The following is a 22,143-nucleotide window of genomic DNA, read 5'->3' on the forward strand; positions in this document are numbered from 1 at the left end:
ACTGCCCATCTGCAATGAGTTTGTTGAGTTTTGGCTGTTAGAACAAGGAAGAAAATACATAATCAAAGTGCAGGTTTTAAAGTTCAAAATGACCTTTAATTTGGTAGCGGTACAGTGGCCTTTTAATGCTAAGAGTCTCATAGAAAGGAACAGACAGTGGCACGTACTGGCTTTCTAAAACATAAGGTGAAAAGACGTCAGAGATAAGAGAAAATGATGACACAGTTAAGCAGATACTGAAGGCAGGGAGAAAGCCTTGGCTGCCTCTTAAACGGGTGTCCCAGTGGGAAAAGAAGAGTTTTAGGAATGTTTGCTGTATTGTATCAGATGAGTTCTATGGATTCAGTAGCACTTTCACTGATCCCACAAGTAATGGAAGCCATTAAAGCTACCCCCTGACCATTTCTGCCTTTCACCAACAGGGGGAGAAGGGAAGAGCTGGTGATCCCGGACTTCCTGGATTCCTAGGACAGAAGGTGTGTAATGTTCTCTGACTTTTGCCACACTTTTCATCCCATTTCCCTTCCCCTAACAAAGAAGCTTGCACTCACATGTACACAATTACCTAAACTGTACGCACATGTGCTTGCATACGCACTTACACATATATGTGCGCACACACAAATACACTGAATACGATCACCTGTACTCTACCCTAGAGGTGGGAAAGTGTCAGGCTATGCAGATAATATGAACATGATTCCATGGCCAGTTCCACTGAGGAGAGGGAATTAATTTTATGTCGACAGGATGAACACAGCACATTTCTCACCCTACCTTTATGGTACCCCCCTCTTCAATCCCTGCAAACTGGCAGTTTCAAGACCAGTCCCAAGAGCAGCCAGATCCCATTGATTTAGATTAATAGCCTTATTTTCATTTTGTTATGTAGCTTTTTTAAAAAATACCCAGTTACCTAGTGTGAAAATTTGATTTATTTCAACCCAAACAAAACACTGGGATCCAACCAGAAATAAAACATTTGGGGTCAAACATATTGCTGGTCTAACTGGGTGCAGCTCCATTGATGGCACTAGAGACACAGCTGCCTGTGACTGTGGTAAACTTGGTCTACAGAATAGGAGGAATGAGTGGTTTAGGGGACTGACAGGAGAATACAAATCCTTTCATCTTTAGGATGCAAGCTCACAAATCCTGTCCAGATCAGTGACGACTAAAATGCTCCTTACCATCCAGTGGCTATTTGATGCTGTATATAAAATGAGAGGGTGGTTTCTGTACAGCTCCCACTGCATGTCACACACACGCCCCCAAATGCAATTACAACTGGCACTAACTCTTCAGCAGAGAGCCAATGGACTGAATGGGCTGGCCTATTGCACTGTTAAAATGGCCACTATAGAAAAGGACTGAGACACAGTGGCAGAGCAACGTGGGGAAGCCTGTGCTGCCAAGGCTGTATCTGTTTTGTGACCACAGAAAGGATTTCAGTCTCCAAAGCTGTCAGATGAGTTGATGGAGAGGTACCAGCAGGTCAAAAGGAGTGGGGCTGAAAAGACTGATGGATTGGGGCCGGAGGAAGAGTAGGGAATGAATGGATTTTGTGCATGATGGTGGGAAGGTTGGAGGTGTTTTTCAAGCCATGTCACGTGTATCACTGACTGAGGTGGAGAATGTTTGAGGGAGCCCCTTGTTTAAATGTTGCCAACACGCTGCTGACTAAGGGTGTGCCTACACTTGGAGCTGGGGCTCCAGTTCCCAGCTCGAGGGGGACATATTCACATGAGCTCTCATAGATCTAGCATGCTAAACATAGAGTGTAGCCATGGCAGCACAAGCAGTGGGAGGGGCTAAGCTCCCTGAGTGTGTGCCCATCAGATACTAGGTGAGTACTCAGGGAGCTTAGCTCCTCCCACTGCTCGTGATTCCACGGCTACATTCCATATTGTCGAGAGCCAGCGTGAGTATGTCTCCTCACGTGGGGAGTCAGGCATGAACGGCATTGGCAGAACTGTGTACAAGCAGAGAAGTTCAATAACAGGAGGGGCTGCAACTCCAGATGCAGCGACACGGGGAGAACCCCTCTCTAGCCAGTTTTATCAGTCTCCGGTTCTCCGCTCTAAAATTCACCAGTAAACAACTAAGTAAAATGTAGCCAGGTTCTTCAGTAGCACCCTGCAGCCAAACCTTGTCCTGCTTCCCCCGACCCCAAAACCACAGCCTGGCTCGTGAAGTTACAGAATGAGAAATTGATTTAACTGATGGTTGATTATTCCTTGTTGAACCAGGGAGAGAAGGGAGATGCTGGCAATTCACTCGGGGGAGGTAAAGGGGAACCCGGACCCCCGGGACTACCTGGGCCTCCAGGACCAAAGGTGTGTCTCTTTCCTCCAAAGGAGTCTGTGTTTCCTTTTTGCATGAGAATGTACCTAGCTCAGGGTATTTAGGAAGGGGCTGAAGTTTGCATTTGTCTGCACTTGGCTGTAATTATGCACTGTGGAGATTTCATAAGCTAGCCAGCTCCTGCAGAGTTCTTTAGTTTGTTATTTTAAATGCTGAAGGTCAGAAAATTTATGAACTGCATTTCCTGGGGAAAAAAACCCTACCTGTGTTCAAATGATTTCCCTCTAGTGTCTTTAAGCAAACAGTCCCTCAGAATCACTGCCAGCAGCTGGTTCCATAGATAGCAGCTGGGACAGGGTGAACATTGTGTATCAAGACTCAGAAACTCCTCTCCTGCTGTGTTCCTGCCTAGAGAACTAGCAGCCCTCAAACCACACCTGATAGCAGAGGATGTTTAGGACACTTAGGACTAGTTCCATTCACAGTGCAGTTAAGAGATGACCCATTGGTTCCAGTTCATACCACCCATTCACTTTGTAGTCCCGTAGCCCATGGGTAGTGTAGAAATAGGAAGTCACCTCATTGCTCTGAAACTCCTAAAAGAAATCTGGGTATGACAGGGCTACCTGAGCTAGTGGAATGTTTCCTGTCTGAAGTGCTGTCAGGTCTAACCGCTGACCCTTAGCACAGCCATTGTTAGAATTGCTCCTTTCTGCTCATTTATATGAATCTGTTGCTTTTCTCTTTTCTCCTAGGGGGAAGCTGGTGACATTGGCCAGACTGGCATTGCAGGACCGCAGGGGAAAAAGGTACAGAGGAGGAGGGCACAATAGGGGCTTATGGCTTAGCAGAGGATTCCAGGCCAGGGAGCTCAGTTACAGTATGGCAATAGGAAAATTGTTTCACCATACAAAAAACTTCCCTTAAAAATACCTGATGGCTACAGCCAGTCATTAAAAGAAACAACAATTTTCTCCAGTACACACAACATTTTCTGCAGGATCTGCACATCCAAAGCAATCAGAGCAGTATTAATCAACAGGCCCACACAAGCCTGGGTCTGAGGTGCAACGGTATTTGCAGGAAGAAGGCAAACAAGCTGCAGTGGGAATGCCCAAGCAGGCAGGGAGACTCTGAGGACTGCCCAACCAGCTCACACCTAGCAACTGCAGTTATGTAGTACAGGAGCTATGGCATCATGTTGGCCATCCATAGCTGAGGATTGGTGGGGTGGAGGGCAGGGAGTAAGGAAACAAGCCCAGAATAGGAAGTGTGGAGCTAGACAAGGAGAAGGCTCTGGGAAAAGAAAGGGTTGCAGCCAGACTGACTGACTCTCCCGATATGTCAGGGAGGCTCCCATTTGGACCAAAAAACTCCCAACTCCTGATTGAATAATGTTGTCGCCTCATAAAACTACATTGCCCAGCATCTTGTGCGTTAGCCACACACACACATATCAGTCTTTCTCTCCCTGAGTCAGTGAGAGAGGCTGAGGCACATGTGCACCTGATGCACAAGATTCTGGGTAATAAGGCTGACGTCTGCTCTGCTTCTGCAAGAGGGGCGGGGTTGGCTGGGCTTGGCAGCCAATGGCAGGGCAGGGAGGTAGATTTGGTGTGATGGTGATGCAGAGCTGAAGCAGTGCAAAGTTGTGGCTGGACAATATATCAAGGAGGGGTTTATGCCCCATTTTCCCCAGGCCTTGGCTGCAGCAGAGAGGGGGTGAATGACAGGTTCAGAGAGGGGAACATTCCCACTCATCCTGGGACTCAGCACAGCAGGGAGGTTGTAGATTAGGCAGGGGGGATCATGCCCCATTCTCCGCAGGCCTTTAGGTGCAAGAGGAGGGCTAACATCCTCTGCTGTCCCAGGACTGGGCACAGCAGGGAGAAGGGAGGCCTGCACGGTTCTGTTCCGCTGCAAACACCCTGACAAGAGTGAATGTCTTGTCTCTGCTTCCCTGGGTGTAACTGTGGGCCTGTCTCCCCAAAGGCCGCGTATGGATGAGCTCATTATAGCCTGGCCAGGGCAGGGTCCTGTAATTCTGCTTGCCTCACTGTGTGTGCTCCAGGGTACAAGGACCTGGGTGGGGGGACAGGGAGACTGAATGGAGGTATGAGTGGGGGAGCAAGAGTGTGGCAGTGGGGGTGTTGGTGGGGCTGGAGCAGGGGCAGTGAGGCTAAGGGGATGTGGAGGGGGAGTGGAAGGATGCAGTGGGGGTATTTGGTAGGACTGGGGGAGTGGAGGGGTAGAATGCTCCCTGAAAGTAGTTTGAAAATGTTGGCCAGTATGCTAGTGAGACAGGGAGGGCTGAAAGTTAGGGCTCCTCAGATCTGGGAGGAAAGGGGAGGGGTCTAGTGGGTCAGAGCAGGGGGACCTTGATGGAACTAGCAGGTGGGTGGGGTGCTACCTGAAATCAATTTGAACATGTTGATCAGTACCATTGCAGCACAGCGGAAGTGCTTCCTTCAAAAGAGGTGTATCAAGAACGGGGACTAAAGGCTTAGGAAAATAGGAGGAGATGTACAACAACATTTTAAGACCTATAGATTCTCCCTTGGCTGACCTAGCCTTTTGAATAATCTTTTCAAACAAGCAGCTTCTGGGGGAATGTGCTGAATAAAGAATATGCTAGACAGTGTTGTGGAATGGTGATAGTAGGGCATAAGTAGAAACAGCAGCTGTAATTACAACAATAAGTGTTTTTGGCTGAACGTCCTGAAATAAGAAAAAAAAATGGGGGTTATACATATATAAATGTACTTTCTGGGGAGAGAAGGGTCTCTTTAATTGGAAAACTGTCTTCATTAATCAGTTGATCCTTGTTTGCTTTACCTCCTAACATAATGATGTAGCACTTGTGACTGTGTTTAATGGTTGCTCCTAAAATGTGAGCTTTACAGTCTCATTTGAAGTTCAAACAAGATGTCAGCTTACCATGTACAAGGCACTTGTTTGTAGTGTCTACGTTATAGTGCTGAAGAATGCGTCTCTTAAAAGAATATTACAAAAGGCCACATACACAATGGGAATTGTCCCTGCAAATCCTGTTAAGGCGGCTGAAGCACAGAGCACCACTCTGGCTGTAAATCAGGGCTCCGATGGGATGGGATGTCTAAGGATAAAGAATTAAATTTGTAGGAGGATCAAAGACTTTAGCGTTATTCATCACCAGCAAAATACCAGATGGCCACTCCACGTTCATCTCCCTGACCTTAAACAATCAGCTTTGTCTAGTACCAAACTTCTCAATACAGAGAATTTTAAACACTGCTTGAACCCCCTCTCGTGGTGTGTCTATTTCACATTCTGATTTCAAGTGCCCCCGAACATTAGATTATGACTTCTTGTTTTACCATTCCCCCTGTCATCTCAAGAGGCTGTACCCAAGGTCACAGTATTGTGACCATTCTGAGTACTGGTAAGCATAATCAGTTTCCCGTTTTGCTCTTCTTTTTTCGTGACTGAACACAGTCATGTCTCAGGGCTGCACTCCTCATTACAGAACTATCATTTTAGTCTGTGCAGTACATTCCATCAGCAATGGAAGAGGGAATGTCAAAGTCAATATACGAAGACGCAGACTGGGGCCTAGGCTAGGGGCCTGCACATGGGGCATAAGTGGCAGTAGGAGTGCCCCATCCCCACGTGTCTGCGTGCCTGCCCTGGACCTTGGGCTCAGAGGCAAGTGGCAGCTAAGCACCTGCTACTCTCTCCTCAAGCAGGTGGGTAGGGAGAGGTGGAGAGGGAGCAGAGATTTGGCGCCGTCATTCTTGAATGCACTGGCCAGTATGAGGTGTTGGGGCAGTAATTTGCTACTGGTATGGGTCTATAGCAAATTACTATCCCCCGCTGGGGCAAGGAGAGAGCAGGGAAAGACAAATCCTTCTGTAGGGTGATTCTGGGGTGACACAGCTATGCACTGCCCCTTACACAGGGTCTAACTCATAGCCCTAACTCATTTCATAGTTGCAGCAAAAAACTCCAGACCTTTGATAATGCAATGTTTGTATTGTTACAGGGAGAACCTGGAGCACCTGGAGAACAGGGGCCTGTTGGTCCAAGGGTAGGTGCTACTCCACTGACGAATAAAGGGGCTTCATTCATGAAAATATAAGGAATTTTAGAAAGAGCAGAAGACTACTTGTCCTGTTTAAATGGCTTCCAGACTGTTTTCCTTGTGTCTTGCCAAACCCTTTACCATGATTAACTGGGTTTATAGCTCGTTTGTATTGCCATGGTAGAGCAAAGCAGCTTGAGCACACTGGTGAATCTGACCCGTAGAACCTAAGAGCAACCAGTTTAGCAACACTCTTTGTACTACATGCTGGAGTCTTCCCGCCATAAGCACTTCCCCACAGCTGTATTTATCAATCTCTCCTTGAACGGTTTTAACTGAGAAGAATTCAGACAACTCCATCCTGCATGGGAACACCAAGTCCTGACTGGAGATCTGGTTCATTTTATAGGGTCCCAAAGGGGAGCCAGGAAAGGACGAAATTGTGGATTATGATGGTAACATCAACGAAGCTCTACAGGTGAGAAACTAGCCTACACAGCTCAGGAGCCATGTTCAGTGACTCCTGGAGTGAATTGTTAGGTTGTTTTCAATGAGACCCTTTCTCTCAGTCAGATTGGTTCTTTCTCCCTTTGCTTTGTAGTGACAGAGAGATCCCCAGCAGAGCTGCAGGTCACTACACTTTTTAGTAGCCTAGGTGATGGAAAAAGTGTGGGGCCAGGGGAAGAAAATGTCCCCTTGGAAAGATAGAAAATTTAAGAACATTGATATCACATTTCATTTTGGATGGACAAAACTAAGCATGTCAGTCCAGCCCAACATATTTCTTCTTCCATACTAATAGCAATGAATAATGCTTATTGTTTATATAGTGCTAGTCCTTTACAATGACACAGGACACATTCTTAATAAGGTAGACACAGAGTTCATCTGAACTCCCTCATAAGAATAACCCAGAACATACATATTAGATTGTTTAGAAAAAGGCCATAAACCATGCAGGGAAATGTCTTTCACTCTAGACTAGTCATGCACCTACCAGGAGACGATTACCCACAATTTCTACCATCCAGCCTTCCTGACAGCCCCTCAGTGCTCCCAGCACAGAAGGAGTACATTTCTGGAATACTATTACAAAGGGAGCTGGGGCTACTTTTCTGCTTATTTTAATTTAATGCCTGTAATATACTTCCTAGTCATCTTAACCAGTATAGTGTTAAAAGAGAAAAAAAAAACCACAAATACTGTGTTCAGAAATAGTTTAACTTTCAAGTGGGACTTTTATTTGTATTTATTTATTTATTTTAATTTTTAGGAAATACGAACGTTGGCCCTGATGGTGAGTTCTTACTCTTCTCGCTGGGCATTTTGTTTTTTGAAGAAGTAACTGGATTTTAGTAACAGCTAGAGGAAAGTAGGCAGTGATACAGACTGGCAAACTTTTAATTCTATGCCACAAGAATGTCTGGCCTTTACAGTTTCGTGCTGACGCTGAAAAGCAGCATTGACTGCTAAAAGAAGGACACTTCTTGTGTTTTACTCCTGAGGCTCTTATATTATTAGTACTATTTGTTTACCTGCTTTGTAAAAGTAATGCTGCTGGTCAGGCACTCAGACAGCAGAGAGGATCAAAGTAAGGAAAGCCCAGTGCAGGTCAGGGTTGGCCTAAGTAGTGCTATTTTCAAGGCCAGTGAAAATCTCCTCTCTTAAGCATGCCCTTCCCTAATACCAGAGATGTATGATAGCCCCGCACTGTTTCTCCTAGGAGATAGACATCAATATTAATCCCAGTTGAGGGGGCAATTTAAAATGGCATGAAGAACTAGGACCATTATCAAATAGCTATGACCTTTAATTTTATATGTAGCAGATACTATGATGATGTGCACATTAGGAATTTGCATATCAGCCAGCGTTTCCAGTAGTGGCTTCTTATTTTGGGGGCTTCCATTTTTGAGTGCTCACCTTTATGACAACATGCATGTCTTAAGCTGGGTACTCAAAAATTGAGGCACTTTTGAAAATTGCAGGTAAATAAATCATTTCTACCACTGCTAAATTTGTGATACTTTGTCACTTAATTAAATTTAACCTGCACTGGGGAACTCAGAAATATAGAATTTTCCTGCTATCGATGTTCTCTATTTGGGTACCAGATTACAAGCAGAATATATTTATTATCAATAGCAAATAATTATTTTAATTGACTTCATTATCGGAAGCAGATAATCAAAAATGCCATTTTCATAGTAACTTTTTTTTGTTCATCAAGTGGAGAAATAAATCTGTGGCCGAATTTGACTTTGAATTGCTACTGTTGGTTATTCAGTAGCCCACTGTTAGTTATTCATTTTCCAGGTTAATATATTTCAGGATTGCCAGTGCAACAATGTAAAGAAAATACAATTCTGCCTTCCCTCCAATATGAGAAGGTTTTGAAAAAAATGTCATTTGTGTATTTTTCTTATGTAGGGACCTCCTGGACTTCCAGGAGTAGCTGGGACCCCAGGGCTACCAGGACAGAAGGTACCACTTTCCCTTTGTCATTCATAAAAAGATAACTAGAAATGCATGAGAATCAAAGGCTGGAATACTGATGCTATTATGCTCCTTGTCCACCTGCATCACCCATGACATTCTGCAATCCTTCTCCTCCTTGCACTCTGTACATGCTTGGTTATCATTTCTTTGCCTTCTCCATATCTCACATTCCTCCCCCAATGACCAGGCATGGCCTTGGCTCAAGGAAGGAGAATGATTTCTTACTCCCACTGTCCTTCAAACAACTGCATATTAGAGTTAATCTCAGTGCATGGTTACAGTCTAGTCCAGGCCATGAACTGCCAATCAGTATGAACAACTATAGTGGAGTTACGCACCCTTAAAATTCTGACATTGTTTTGAGCCCTGTCTCTTAAGCATTTGCAGCCTTTATTTTTGTGGTTATTAGTAATGAGTAACTAGCTCTCCCATAGTCATTGCTGTTGACTGTTTCCATAGCACAAGCCCCATCTTCCAGTTTCCAAGCCCCATGTAAAAGTAGGCAAAATAACACTTTTAAAAAATGATCTATGATGATTTTGCACTTTAGGGTGAAATTGGTTTGCCGGGTCCTCCTGGACACGATGGAGAGAAGGTAAGATCAGAGATGCCATTTGCAGATGAGAGTTATGACTCTTCTCTGTTGCTGGATTTGTGAATTTAATGGCTGATAATAATTGGAGCTAGTCAACAATGGGAATATTTTTCCATGAACATTTTTCTAATGATGTCTCCTCTCTTTTCCACGGAAATTCAAAATCTCACCACAAGTTTTCATCAACCTATTCAATTCTGAAATTTTCTTGAGCAGCACTGTAGCTGCTCAAGGACAGGATTAGTTTTTCATAAACATTTTTGCAAAAAAATTCATCCATGTTTTTGGGGGGACAAGGGGATGGCAAATTGAATTTGGAAAATTTTGACCAGTTCTAAATAATATACATACATGAACCATTCAGCACATCCTTTTTCACCTTTTTTTGTATACGTGAAAGATATACACTCTAATTCATCTCTCATTTGTACCAGATTTACAGCAATGTAAGAACATTGGTGTTACTCCTGATTTACACTAGGTTACGTGAAAGCAGAATCAGACCCATTAAGGCTCAGTCCCGCTAGCTGCTGCATCCTCTGACCCTGAACCAGCAAAGCACTTAGCGATATGTTTAACGCTAAGCACATGAGTAGTCCCCTAGGGTCTGATTCAGCAAAGTGCTTAAGCACTGCTTATAATTTTGGACTTTTAGTCACTACTTCATCAAACGTTCCTCTTTCACCCCAAAAATGTTGATAAAGGAAAACTGCAAATTTCACATTACTTGTCCATGGACAAGAGGAGAGTGTTGTCTAATGACATCTACTCCTATGCTAAGCACTACCTCTGTGCAAACCACCAGACTGTATCTTGTAATAGAACGAGAGGGACTAAATCTCATTTACACTAAGCCTCCCTCCCCCATATTCCTCTGTGAATTACATTTGATTACACTCACTGTAAGGCTCCATTACACTACCTGAGCAGTGTAAAGGAGTTTCATTGTGAATGAGAGTCAGGCCCAGAGACTCCAGTGAACTAAGCCCCATACTTTGATTTCTTTCCCTAACTGTAGAAGTATTATTTTTAAATCATGTGGATATCTTTTTAGGGGCCACGAGGTAAATCAGGAGAGGTGGGGCCTCCTGGTCCCCAAGGGCCCCCAGGAAAGGAGGGACCTCCAGGAGTGAAGGGAGAGACTGGACTTACGGGGACCCCAGGAGCAAAGGGGGAAAAGGGGGAGGCAGGAGAAGCTGGCTCTCCGGTGAGTAAATACAACACATCATAGCAGTGAGTTGTGTTTGTAAACAGTCACGGCAGAGATGGACATGAACCAAAAGCCTGGGTGCAAACACCTGCAGATGTTGAGGGCCTTGAATGTGAACTTTAGGGACAGAGACCCTCCTTAGTGTACAGTGCATGTACATGTAGAAGTAATCACATCAGTCTTTCAGGGTTGAAAACCCTGGCTGCTCTCTGAGTGACACATCCTAATTGTTTCTCTGAATAAAGTAATAGTGGATTAATAATGCTTTACAGATTAAAAGACACTGTGTCTCTTATGTATTTCCAGAAGGTTATTAATAACTGACTATTGCTCTCAGTCCCATAAGAATTAGTTGTTAGGACGAGATTTTGGCACTAATCCAGGAAACCACTTAAGCATGAGCATAACTTTAAGCATGTGGGTATTCCCATTGACTTCACATGGAGCAATGCAGCACTTCACAACTACAAAACCAGATAGCATGCACCAGTAACCCTCTGATTTCAAGTGGAGTGAAGTGGAGAACATTAACATCACCCATGCCACTCAAGGAACTAAAGGAGCTTTTCATATTTCAGTTTAACGTTATGTCTATCTTTTATTTGCATGATTTAGTATTGCAAGAAACAAAAGTCTTTCTTGGTCTGTAGGGTCTTGATGGCCCAAATGGGGAGAAAGGAGAACGAGGTGACCAAGGGATACCAGGACCTTCAGGATTACCAGGTCTAATTGGACTTCCAGGATTGACAGTAAGAGTGCAAAAGAAAGAATGAATTTTCAAGTTGGGTTAAACTGAGGACAGAGCAAGCACCAGAACTCTGAGAGTTACATGTTCAAAAGGGCTTACATAATTTAGGAGCCTTAGATCCATTCAAAAGTGACTTGGGGATATAGAATCCTAAGTCTCAATGAGAGTCAATAGGACTTTTCTCCTAAATTGCTTTGCACTTTTGAAAAATTTACCGTGCATGCTGGTGAAATAATAGCAGATCCTAGCTATACTCTCCATACCCCAACTCTAGGATTTAAGAGAATAATCCCTAAACTGAAAATCCATCCTGGGATAACACTTTCAGGGACCTGAACCTTCACACACTGCATAATATTGGCACAGATGTTCAGGGGAGCAGAAAGGGATGCAGATGAACGATGTTTGTAAATAAATGCTAAGTTCTCTTTCCTCCTTGAAGGGATTGCTAATTTTAAACTTGTGGCTGTTTCACAGTTGGCTGTTGGTGGAGCTAGACTCTCACTGGTGCTTCTGTTTACATAAAAACAACAACGAGGAGTCCTTGTGGCACCTTAGAGACTAACAAATTTATTTGGGAAGAAGCTTTCGTGGGCTAGAACCCACTTCATCAGATGCCTGGAGTGGAAAATACAGGAGCAGGTATAAATATATGAAAAGATGTGACTTGCTTTACCAAGTGTGAAGTTAGTCTAACGAGACAATTCAATTGACAGCAGGATACCAATGGAGGAAAAATAACTTTTGAAGTGGTAATGAGAGTTGCCCATTTCAGACAGTTAACAAGAAGGTGTGAGTAACAGTAGGGGGAAATTAGGTTTAGGTTTTATAATGACCCAACCACTCCCAGTCTTTATTCAGGCCTAATCTGATGGTGTCAGTTTGCAAATTAATTCCGGTTCTGCAGTTTCACGTTGGAGTCTGTTTGTGAAGTTTTTTTGTTGAAGAATTCTTCAACCTCACACTTGGTAAGGCAATTCACATCTTTTCATGTATTTATACCTGCTCCTGTATTTTCCACTCCATGCATCTGATGAAGTGGATTCTAGCCCACGAAAGCTTATGCCCAAATAAATTTGTTAGTCTCCAAGGTGCCACAAGGACTCCTCGTTGTTTTTGCTGATACAGACTAATACAGCTACCACTCTGAAATCTGTTTACATAGTTATATTGTTGTGTTTACAGGGAGAGAAAGGAGAACCTGGTGAGGATGGGGAAAAAGGAGACGCAGGGGACTCAGTAAGTTTCTCTCTTCACTTTTTTCTGTACTATCAGAAGATGTACAGTTGAATCTTGTCACCAGTGCTTCTTGAAACTCTGCAGGTCTCACACCAGCCACCTTATCACTGACACGACAGCATCCTCATAGCCTTCATGAGCTTCTTGGAGTGGCAAACACCATTTTCCATGTGATTTAATAACCAGCCATCCACTGCTCCCAAAAACCTAGTTTTCTGTAGACTGTGCCTTGTACTTTCACAGAAGCTTTTATTATGACAATTACTTTTTTACCTTGATTTTTAGGTATCAGGGCCACCCGGGCCCCAAGGCCCACCAGGTGCTGCAGTAAGTTCTGATTGATTACTTTGGGGGACGAGACTTAAGGAGAGATTTGAATGAAGTTAGTGTAATGATTGTACAGATTTTTGATGGAGCTTTTTTCGTGTATAAGAAGTGGTGTGGGAGACAGAGGTATCTGAGGGCGAAGCTCACAGGTCGGCAGTAAAGGTTGGAAATAATGGCAGCATAAAGAGAGAAACTGACACAGCAGAAGGTTACTAATTTAGCTTGATAGCTGTACCCTATGTTGTGATGGACCTTAAAGTTAAAGGAAAGCGCTTGTGTTTGATGCAAAGGGAGCCAGTAGAGAAATGTAACCAGAGTGACGAACCAGGAAAATGATCTTAGCAGCAGGCATGCACCACTGCCAGACTGTTTTTGGATAGACTCTCTTCATTACCAAACCAGAGTACATGAAGTATGCCCTAATGTAAAAAATGATACCTTCCAAAGCACTATGTATGTATATAGTTGACAATGTCATATTAAGCATATATGAGCTCAGTATGCCATAAGAGAAAGGTTGTATGCAGTGTTGTTGTAACTATGTTGGTCCCAGGATATTAGAGAGAAAAGATGTGTGAGGTAATATATTTTATTGGATCGGCTCTGTGTAAGCTCAAAAGCTTGTCTCTCTCACCAACAGTAGTTGGCCCAATAAAAGATATTACCTCATCCACCTTGTCAAAAAACCAAGGTATCACACTGCACATGAAACCAGGATACTGGGATTTAAAATCATAGTAATAAAATATTACCATTTCTTATCTCAACTGTAGGGTCTTCAAGGCCTTCCAGGACCGAAGGTAAGGCTATAAACTGTTAAGTATTGATATTTTACTTGAGTTGGCTGGAGAATTACATAGGTTTAAAAATTTGTTTTTGTTCTGCACTGGAATGAAGATAAAACATTCAGACATTGTGTCAGAAACATCCGTTTAAGGATTGAAAAGGTCAAGTTTTCAATTCAGGTCTTTCTCTGTGATCTGAGAGTCCATCCTGGACCTCAGAAACCTTCCTGATGAAAATTTCACCTAACTAAATATGTCTCTGCAATACATTTTGGTTTTGACAAGACAGCATATTTCAACAGCATATTTCAATTGCCCAGCTCTACATTTTAGCTTTGATCCAGTTAGGTGGTTTAAATGACCTCTCAGTGAAGATTGTAAGATGTTTCTCTAAATATGGAAGTACCCACTCCTCCTAAGTAGTTTAGGTGTTTGGCTTTCTGAGCTTATCCTCCTAATACATTCATGGTGCCAATTGGAATGGCACCTTTACAGGACACAGCACTTTTGGGACAGATGTCCTCACATTGCATACCAGTTGGCTTTCAGGATTGGTTCATTCTGTAAAAACCAGAGATGTTCATTCCTATTGTCCCCAAGTGTTGGGTACACATACAAATATAGAAATGTTGTTGCTCAATAAACCACTAACCACTGCTACCACCTGTCTGAAAAACCTTTGAAAGACCCAGGCCTGGTAGTTTGTGTGGGTATGTACCAAAAAGACCCAGACCAAACAAATTCCTGAAGTTTTGGTTAGAGGTGAGGGAGGAACGACCACACATGACCCTCCTCAAATTGCTCTGATACCTATTGGCCATATAGGCCTGGTCCTAAAAGAAACAAGTCCAGAAAAACTTAGGTATGGAGTCTTATATTCCATCCCCTTAAGCTACCAGGTTCCTTATAGCCTCTTCAGTCCTATGGCAAGTTTTAGTGACTGGGAAGAGAATTGGCTACCCTTTGGAAGCACATGTTAGAGGTAGGAAGTCTCTTCCAAGTACATACACTAAGCCAAATAGATTTGTTTCTGGGAGAATGGGCAATGATATCCATTTTTACCCAAAAAGGAATGCTTTTTCATAATTAAGGGAAAGGTGGCAAGTATGTGTTATATATACATTCTAGAGCTGTACAAGAACTGGAATTTTTCTTTCTATGGGAGTTTTGCAATTTTGAAATTTCTTCCATTCCAGAATGGAATGAAAACAAAAAATTGCAAAATTTCCTGTGAACCAAAATTCACATAAAAAAATTGTTTTTGGTTGATCAAAACATTTTGTTACAACATTGAAACATTTCATTCTGATTACAGCTTTTTTCATTTGATATTTTATAGTATGAAATTAAAAAAAGAACAATCATTTAGAAGCGGAAAGCCAAAATGTTCCATTCCAAAAAGTTCAAAATAGAATTATCACTTTTGTTCCATTTTAATTTCAAGATGAATCTTCATCAAACACATTTCCATGACACACGTCTGCCGGAAAATTTCTGACCAACTCTATTATATACACTTAACTTCCACATGCTTGTCATAGATCTACTTTCTCACTAATTTCTGAACACCAAAGGGAGGGTAATATATGAGCTCTGTTCCCCATAAATTCTGTAATGAGACATTGGCCCTGATTCTTGTCTCCCCTGCACTGGTGTAAATCAGGAGTAACCGTACTGAAGTCAATTGAGCTACAGTGTTGTTCTCCAGTATGAGAGGAAAACCAGGTCCACACTATCCAAGGTTTCTTTGGCCTCTACTATACTATCTTTGGTGCTGCTATGCCTTTGGAATGGAGAAATGTTTGTTTTAGAAGTGGTGCCATGATGGGTTTATTTTCTGATCCATTCTTCCTTCAGGGGGAAGCGGGGATTGATGGAATGAAAGGAGAGAAGGGTGTCGAGGGTGAGAAAGGAGACCGAGGTCCACTGGGATTGCCCGTAAGTCTCCAGGAAGCAAGGAGAACTTGGGAAGCCATACATAGTCCAGTCTTAGAAAGATCCCAAAATAAGAGAGACAGATAAAGATTTGACTATCTAAAATTAGAGTTAGGGACAAAAAGCTGGCCTATGAGCAGCAGTGCCTATTGGGTTTTAGTGATGGACAAGCCTCAACTGTTTTGGGCAGTTGGTTGGGATCAGCATCTGAAACTGGAGAAGCTTCTCCTTTGGATCTGTAAAATTGGACTAGGAATCTCATTAGAACAGGTTCCCTCAAGTTCCTTCTGCTTTCCTGGCTGAAAATATTGTATGAACAGCTTTTCTTCTGGTCTTTTAGCACTTCTGGGTTTGGTCCTGGCCTTAAAATGCTGAGATGTGCAAAAATGAAGAGAAACCAGTTGGTTGAGCTGTTTGTAAATTGAAAAAAGGTTTTATTCAAGCTTTGGGGTCTTTTTAATTTATCCAATCCAGTTAACTTATCCCTGTCGTTTTTGCAATAAAACTTGATGCCTTCCCAGAAGCAGTAAATATCCAATTAAGTTTCATTCTTCTCTTGTATATGTAGTAAGGATATTCTATTTCAGCATATTCATGTTTAAACCAGTGTTACTGTGCTGCTCAGTTACACGTTATCAAGGAAGCACTAATGAGTTTCAGTAGAGTTAAGAATCAGAGTATGGGCGCTTTATATCAAAACCAAGGACTTTGTAAAGAAAAGGCACAGAGTTTTACCTATTCAGAAAAAAGCACTGAAGTGAAAGCACCAAAGTACACCTTTGCTGAACCTCACACTGCCTGGAAACATTCACTGCAAAGAGCTTGTTGTGTGCACTTGTGTGATTTGTTGTTATTGGCCTTTGTGTTATCACCCAGCACTCTTGTCCAGATAGTTTTGGCTGAAAAATTGCATGTCTTTGTTTATAACAATGGTGCCAAGATGTTTAAAGCAGTGATGTGCTAAGTGACTTCAAAAATGAGGATATGACATATGAAACTTGGTTGGGAAGCATGTTGAACAGATGGGCTGGCTCACACATTTCCTTGTCAGCTCCCCCATCTACAGTTCCTTATAATGCTATGCAAGTGGCAATAAATCAAGAAACAAACTTGCTCTCAGGGGAGTTATATGGAAAGCAGAAACCCTCCCAATATCACATTCACCCTCAAAAACATAACTGGGTAGTAAATGAACCACACAAAACATAATTATTGAGCTATGCAGCCATTGAGAGTTAGCAAAATATTTATAGAGATGTAGATGGATTTTATTTGCCATATTCAGAGGAAATAAGCTACATACTCAGGACATATACATACTCTCTTGTTAAGATATAAATGGCCTGATCCTGCAAATTTTCAGTATGTAGACCCCTAAATGTGGTTGAAATAATTAAGCATTTAATTAGCATTTATTGTGACAGAGATAGACTGCAGATAATGTGTTAGAAATCAATTGTTAAATCAGCACAATCCCACCGAGCTCAACTAAGGGCAATAAATTGAACCAGAATTTGGCCCCCCCGACTTTAAACATTTAGACCCAGACGCACAAAGGAATCCAGAGAGACAGTGAATGAGAATTCCTTGTGATTAGGGCAGCCACCATGGAGGTGGGACACTGAGGGCCCAGTCCCCTAGTTCCAATGACCCTTTAATTATTTATTCACAGAGGAACAGGTTCAACAGGAGAGACTGCAGGAGTCCCACATCAGAGTATCCCTTAGTTCAGTGATTAGCACACTCTCCTGAGAGGTGGGAGACCACGGGTCAAATCCTTTCTCCCACTCAGGCAGAAAGGGCAATTGAACCTGGATCTCCCACAACCCAGGTCAGGGCTCTGACCACTGGCTAAATATTGTAAGGTCATCACCCCCACTAATAATAATAATTTTGAATGGGACCCAACCTGGTAGGCAGCCTCTGAGCGTACCCACTGGATAGGGCCCCATGGGTGAGATTGACTCCTTTGCTTGTCTTCCCCTACTTTGTGGATCGCACGGGGGCTTAGGTGGGACACAGGAGTTCAGACACCTAGACTGAGACAGCAGTGCACGTACCCAGAGACAAAAACATAGGCGCCAAGTGAGTTTAGGTGGCAGCTGAGCAGAAGTTTTGCAGACCACAGTGGAGCCTAAAAATGGGTCTAAGGCACCTAAGTACCTGTATGGAACTGGGCCTTACATATTTAAAAAATGGCTACTCTAGACAGTATTACAAATTAAGGTGTTCACACTGCAATCAGGCGAATGAGATCAAAACTGAGAAATACTGTGTCAACACTATCATGCACATGTCCTACACTATTGATTACAAGATATTATATGTGTGTGCAAGAATTCTTAATTCTAATTCAAATTAAGGATCAGCAGTGACCCTTCCAAAGTTGAAGCTAAAGCAAGATTCCCAATATAAATCTGATTTTCAGCCACTCACAACAGCTGGCTTTACCCCCTTGTCTGACTGCTACACCATGCAACTCTCTCTATGTGAAGCATGGGCAGTTTTGAAAATGGAACGCAAGTCCCCACTAAACTGACACACACTTCTAGCTGGGAACTCCCTGAGCAGTGGATGGCTCTCCAGAACCTATCGATATCTGGGTGGGTTCTAGGCTCCTTGATTCCACTCTAGTACCTGTGCTGTATTTCATTTTACTGATAATTCAGTGCTGCGCTGGCCAGCCTGACACTGTAATTACAAGGGTCCTCAGCTCCACTGTCACAATGCCCGTCTCCTTGCCTAGAACAGCACAGAGCAGCTTCTCCCTAGGGTGATCACTGAGTGGTACTTTGAAACAGAGTAAGAGGGAATGTTGCATTTTCAAAGGTATCTTAAAGGCACTAGCCAGTATTACGTGCATTCAGTGTCTCTATGTTTTCACTGGTTTCCTTGTAAGTACCATCACCTGTCCTTGAGTTCTTATTTTTTGTTTTTGTTTATTGCAACATATGTTTGTCTCAAGTCACTGCTTCACTCACCTCTTCCCTCCCCCTTTCCTTTTTCTCCCCTCACCTCCCACTCCTTCCTGCCTTTTTTGTTAACCCTTTCCCATCTGTTCAGGGTGCTTCAGGTTTAGACGGCAGGCCTGGACCACCGGTGAGTTCCATTTCTCCGTTACCCTACATTCCTTTTCCCTGGTACTGTGATGTGTCTTGTCCATCCCACTATGCCCTCATTTACATTATGAGTAGCTTTCTTTTCCCTGAAGATGGATAGGATGTCAAAATGCTAAATTTAGATATTGTTACTGAGAGGTGAAAGATCGCCTTCTTGTCGTTCTCAATAATGTACGTCCATTTGGGACTAGGGATTTTAGCCTTAATCACATCCTTTTAAACATTTTTTTACTTTATTATTTATTATTATTACCAGGATTATATTAAATGAAGCCTCTGCATGAACCCATGATGCCATGTACTTCTGTCCTCATATTGTGAACTGTCTCCGTCTTGTCTTTCCCCGTGGTAGCCTTGCTTACAGCATTGTGCAACAGCATCTCCTCAGACTTGTCTTAGACATAGTAACACCTCGTGTTTTGTTATACGGGCAAAAAGCTTTGTTGTGCACTGTTCTCACACATACCATTTAGGACTGCATTGTAATGGGTTGCATGCGCAGCTCTTATTATAACCTTAAATGCACCTCTCCAGTAGGAGGAGATGCATGTGAGAAACCTTCTGAAAAACAGCACTAGCCACCCCTTTGTGAGCACCAACACACCACACAGTTTCCTGAGCTTCAGCAACTTCATAAATGCTTTCCCCAAGTCTCAAAAACCATTGGTGGAAGTTTTAACTTTAATTTTATTTATCTGGGAGGCAGTGAGGTCTAGTGGTTGGGCAGGAGGCTGAGAACCAAGACTGCTTGGTTCTGTCCCTCACTCTGTCATTAACTCACTGTGAGACCTGGGGCAAGTCAGATAACCTCTCTGTGCCTACGTTTTCCTAAGTTGTAAAATGGGAACAAAAATAATGATGCTAACCCAATTTTATAAAGCACTTTTGATCCTTGGATAAAAATTACTATGTAAGGGCAAAGTATTATTATTTCTTCATAGGATGCTATATAGCCTCCAAATACAGTCAGATTTGACTTTTTCAGAGGTACTTTGATTTCCCCTTTTTCAGTGGAACAGGAATTAATTTAATTGCCCCATAACTCTCCCCAAAAAGAAATTGAATGACAACTTCTCATTTGCATATTTGTTTCAAGAAGTTGTATATTTACTTTTACAAATCTTCTAGATATTCCCTATGGATCTATAGGGACTCTAGGCCTTAAACTATCTTAAAATGGAGAAAATGTATAGGTAGTTAAAATTCCCATGGTGCACTTACAGTCCTCTGCATGAGTCCAGGGAATGATTTTTTTTTTTCGTTCACACTCAAGTGGCGTGTGTGTGTCATGATGAATTACTTCTCCAGCCAGTTCCTGCAAATGCTTACAGGTACAAATAGTCCTCCTTACTGACGTGAGTCATCCTACAGAAGTCAGTAGGACTTCTTTTGTGAGTAAGGATTGCAGGATCCAACCTCTCCTGATTAAACCTCCCACTTCCTTTTCCTTCAATCAAAAGGATAAGCTACTGTAAAAGGTCCAAAAGGTCTCCCTTTTCCATTCCTGTTTGAGAAGTAATTTTCCTTTCTAGCAGTCCAAGAAAGAATTAAAAAATTGGAACTTGGATGGATAGCTAGTTTTTCACCAGTTCAACATAATATGATCTGATCTGGCATAGAGTTAAAAAGGTAAAATGCATAAATATGTTCTGTTTAGAAAGGTGCTTTGAAATCTCCTAATCCTTTACTTAGATTTAAAAATGGCAGCCTGGACAATGTTAGATACTGTGGCACAGAACACATATGACCTATGGTTGCCAACTCTCCAGGATTGTCCTGGAATCTCCAGGAATTACTCTTTAATTAAAGATTAATTCTTATGTCATGCGGCAAAACCTCGACGAATATGTCCAACCAAAATTAGCAACCCTAGTTATCACATGTGGCATAGGAGTCCACAAGAGGCTGAATCCAGATTCACATGAGTGTAAATCATAAGGATTTCCACAGAAAATCTGAATTAGTTGTCTTGTCTTCAAGAATGATAACACTTCTCATGGCCAAAAGGGCTATTGCCTACCTACTGCATTATTAATGCAAAAAGATAAGAACTGATTGGGTTGACTACTTAACTTACCAACATCTAAGCAAGCTTCAATGTGGCTGAAAATTTTGGTATGAAAAAGGGAGATTGCTCCTGGGCCAAAGGCTGAGCACAGACACTGGATTTTCCTTTACCATGACCTAGAATTTGGTGGAGTGATCCAAACGGTGAAAGGGTGGACAGAGGATTTAGGACTGAATGGGTACTCTCTCATGTTTGCCTCTGTGTATGCGTGCATCTGCATTAGTCCATGCGGCATGGTGACCTTTCAAATTGCATGATGATCTGCCTACCAAAAAATAATGCAAATTCTATTTCATTTTTGCTCAGCTGAACTCATTTGGAAAAAAGCTTAAAATGTCGCCTTTATTCTGCTACAGGTTTCAGCTTTGCTGGGGATGCAAACTCAGGGGTAAAACTACAGTCACCTAGCAAATAAAGGGGTGTCTGTCAATGTTATTTTTCAAGACAGCCACCCCACAAATAAAAATAAGGCTTTGTAAAAATATACTAATCTTGTATGGCAATTTCTATGGTCCTGTAATTGCATGTGGGAGTTGTTGAGAGAAACTGTCCTCATCAATCCTGAAAGCTGTAGTAACTGAAATGACTCCTTACATAACTGGAATCTCCTTCTCAGCTCTGCTTTTTCCTCAAGGACCATGCTGTTTCTCAGTTGTAAAGAAGCCTGATCATGAAGAAAATGGTTTATGTCTTTTTCTCTCTAAAATTGCAGGGTACTCCAGGACCAATTGGAGCTCCAGGACCAGCAGGACCAAAAGGGGAAAGGGTAAGTTATCTTTAAACGCACACACACACCCCCCTCCCCAGCTTCTTCAAAGGTTCATGGACAGTGCCAGCTGCTACTGTTTCTAAAGTACAGTAACTGCAGCTCCTTCCAGAAGTTGGGACTTGCCTCTTTGTGACTTTTAAACATTTTATATTTTGGCTTCTTCTCTACAAGGCAACTAACGTCCCTGAAATAGGTGCCCTTTGCATTATTTTCAGAAGTGTTCGTTTATCCATCTGTGCCCAGCCTGTTAATGGGTATGTCTACACTTCAAGATGGAAGTATGAATTCCAGCATGGGGAGACATACCCATGCTAGCTCTGATCGAGCTAGCCACTAAAAGTAGAGTGTAGCCGTGGTGGCACAAGTGGCAGGAGGCGCTAGCCACTCCAAACTTTTACCTTCCAAGATGCTATATACATACTTGGGCAGCTAGGACCTCCTGCTGCTCGCACCACTACAGCTACACTCTTGTGAGTTGGACCTCC

General features: G+C 42.6%; 1 protein-coding gene across 9 annotated transcripts in view; it reads left to right on the forward strand.

Annotated features, from left to right (window-relative positions):
- The window catches only part of COL13A1 (collagen type XIII alpha 1 chain), a 153,258-nt gene that overhangs the window by 116,407 nt on the left and 14,708 nt on the right, over positions 1-22,143 (forward strand). For 7 of the 9 annotated variants that reach the window (XM_043550696.1, XM_043550697.1, XM_043550698.1 and 4 more), the window contains 16 exons: positions 423-476; positions 2,250-2,336; positions 3,060-3,113; positions 6,326-6,370; positions 6,774-6,842; positions 7,638-7,661; positions 8,795-8,848; positions 9,414-9,458; positions 10,513-10,665; positions 11,319-11,417; positions 12,602-12,655; positions 12,941-12,982; positions 13,756-13,782; positions 15,625-15,705; positions 18,766-18,801; positions 21,602-21,655. In XM_043550696.1, coding sequence (XP_043406631.1) covers positions 423-476; positions 2,250-2,336; positions 3,060-3,113; positions 6,326-6,370; positions 6,774-6,842; positions 7,638-7,661; positions 8,795-8,848; positions 9,414-9,458; positions 10,513-10,665; positions 11,319-11,417; positions 12,602-12,655; positions 12,941-12,982; positions 13,756-13,782; positions 15,625-15,705; positions 18,766-18,801; positions 21,602-21,655 — 978 coding nt within the window. The remainder of the gene's footprint in view (positions 1-422; positions 477-2,249; positions 2,337-3,059; positions 3,114-6,325; positions 6,371-6,773; positions 6,843-7,637; positions 7,662-8,794; positions 8,849-9,413; positions 9,459-10,512; positions 10,666-11,318; positions 11,418-12,601; positions 12,656-12,940; positions 12,983-13,755; positions 13,783-15,624; positions 15,706-18,765; positions 18,802-21,601; positions 21,656-22,143) is intronic. The other 2 variants (XM_043550701.1, XM_043550704.1) reach the window with 1 other exon arrangement.

This window comes from Chelonia mydas, chromosome 7 (assembly GCF_015237465.2).
Source record: "Chelonia mydas isolate rCheMyd1 chromosome 7, rCheMyd1.pri.v2, whole genome shotgun sequence".
Lineage (NCBI taxonomy): Eukaryota > Metazoa > Chordata > Testudines > Cheloniidae > Chelonia > Chelonia mydas.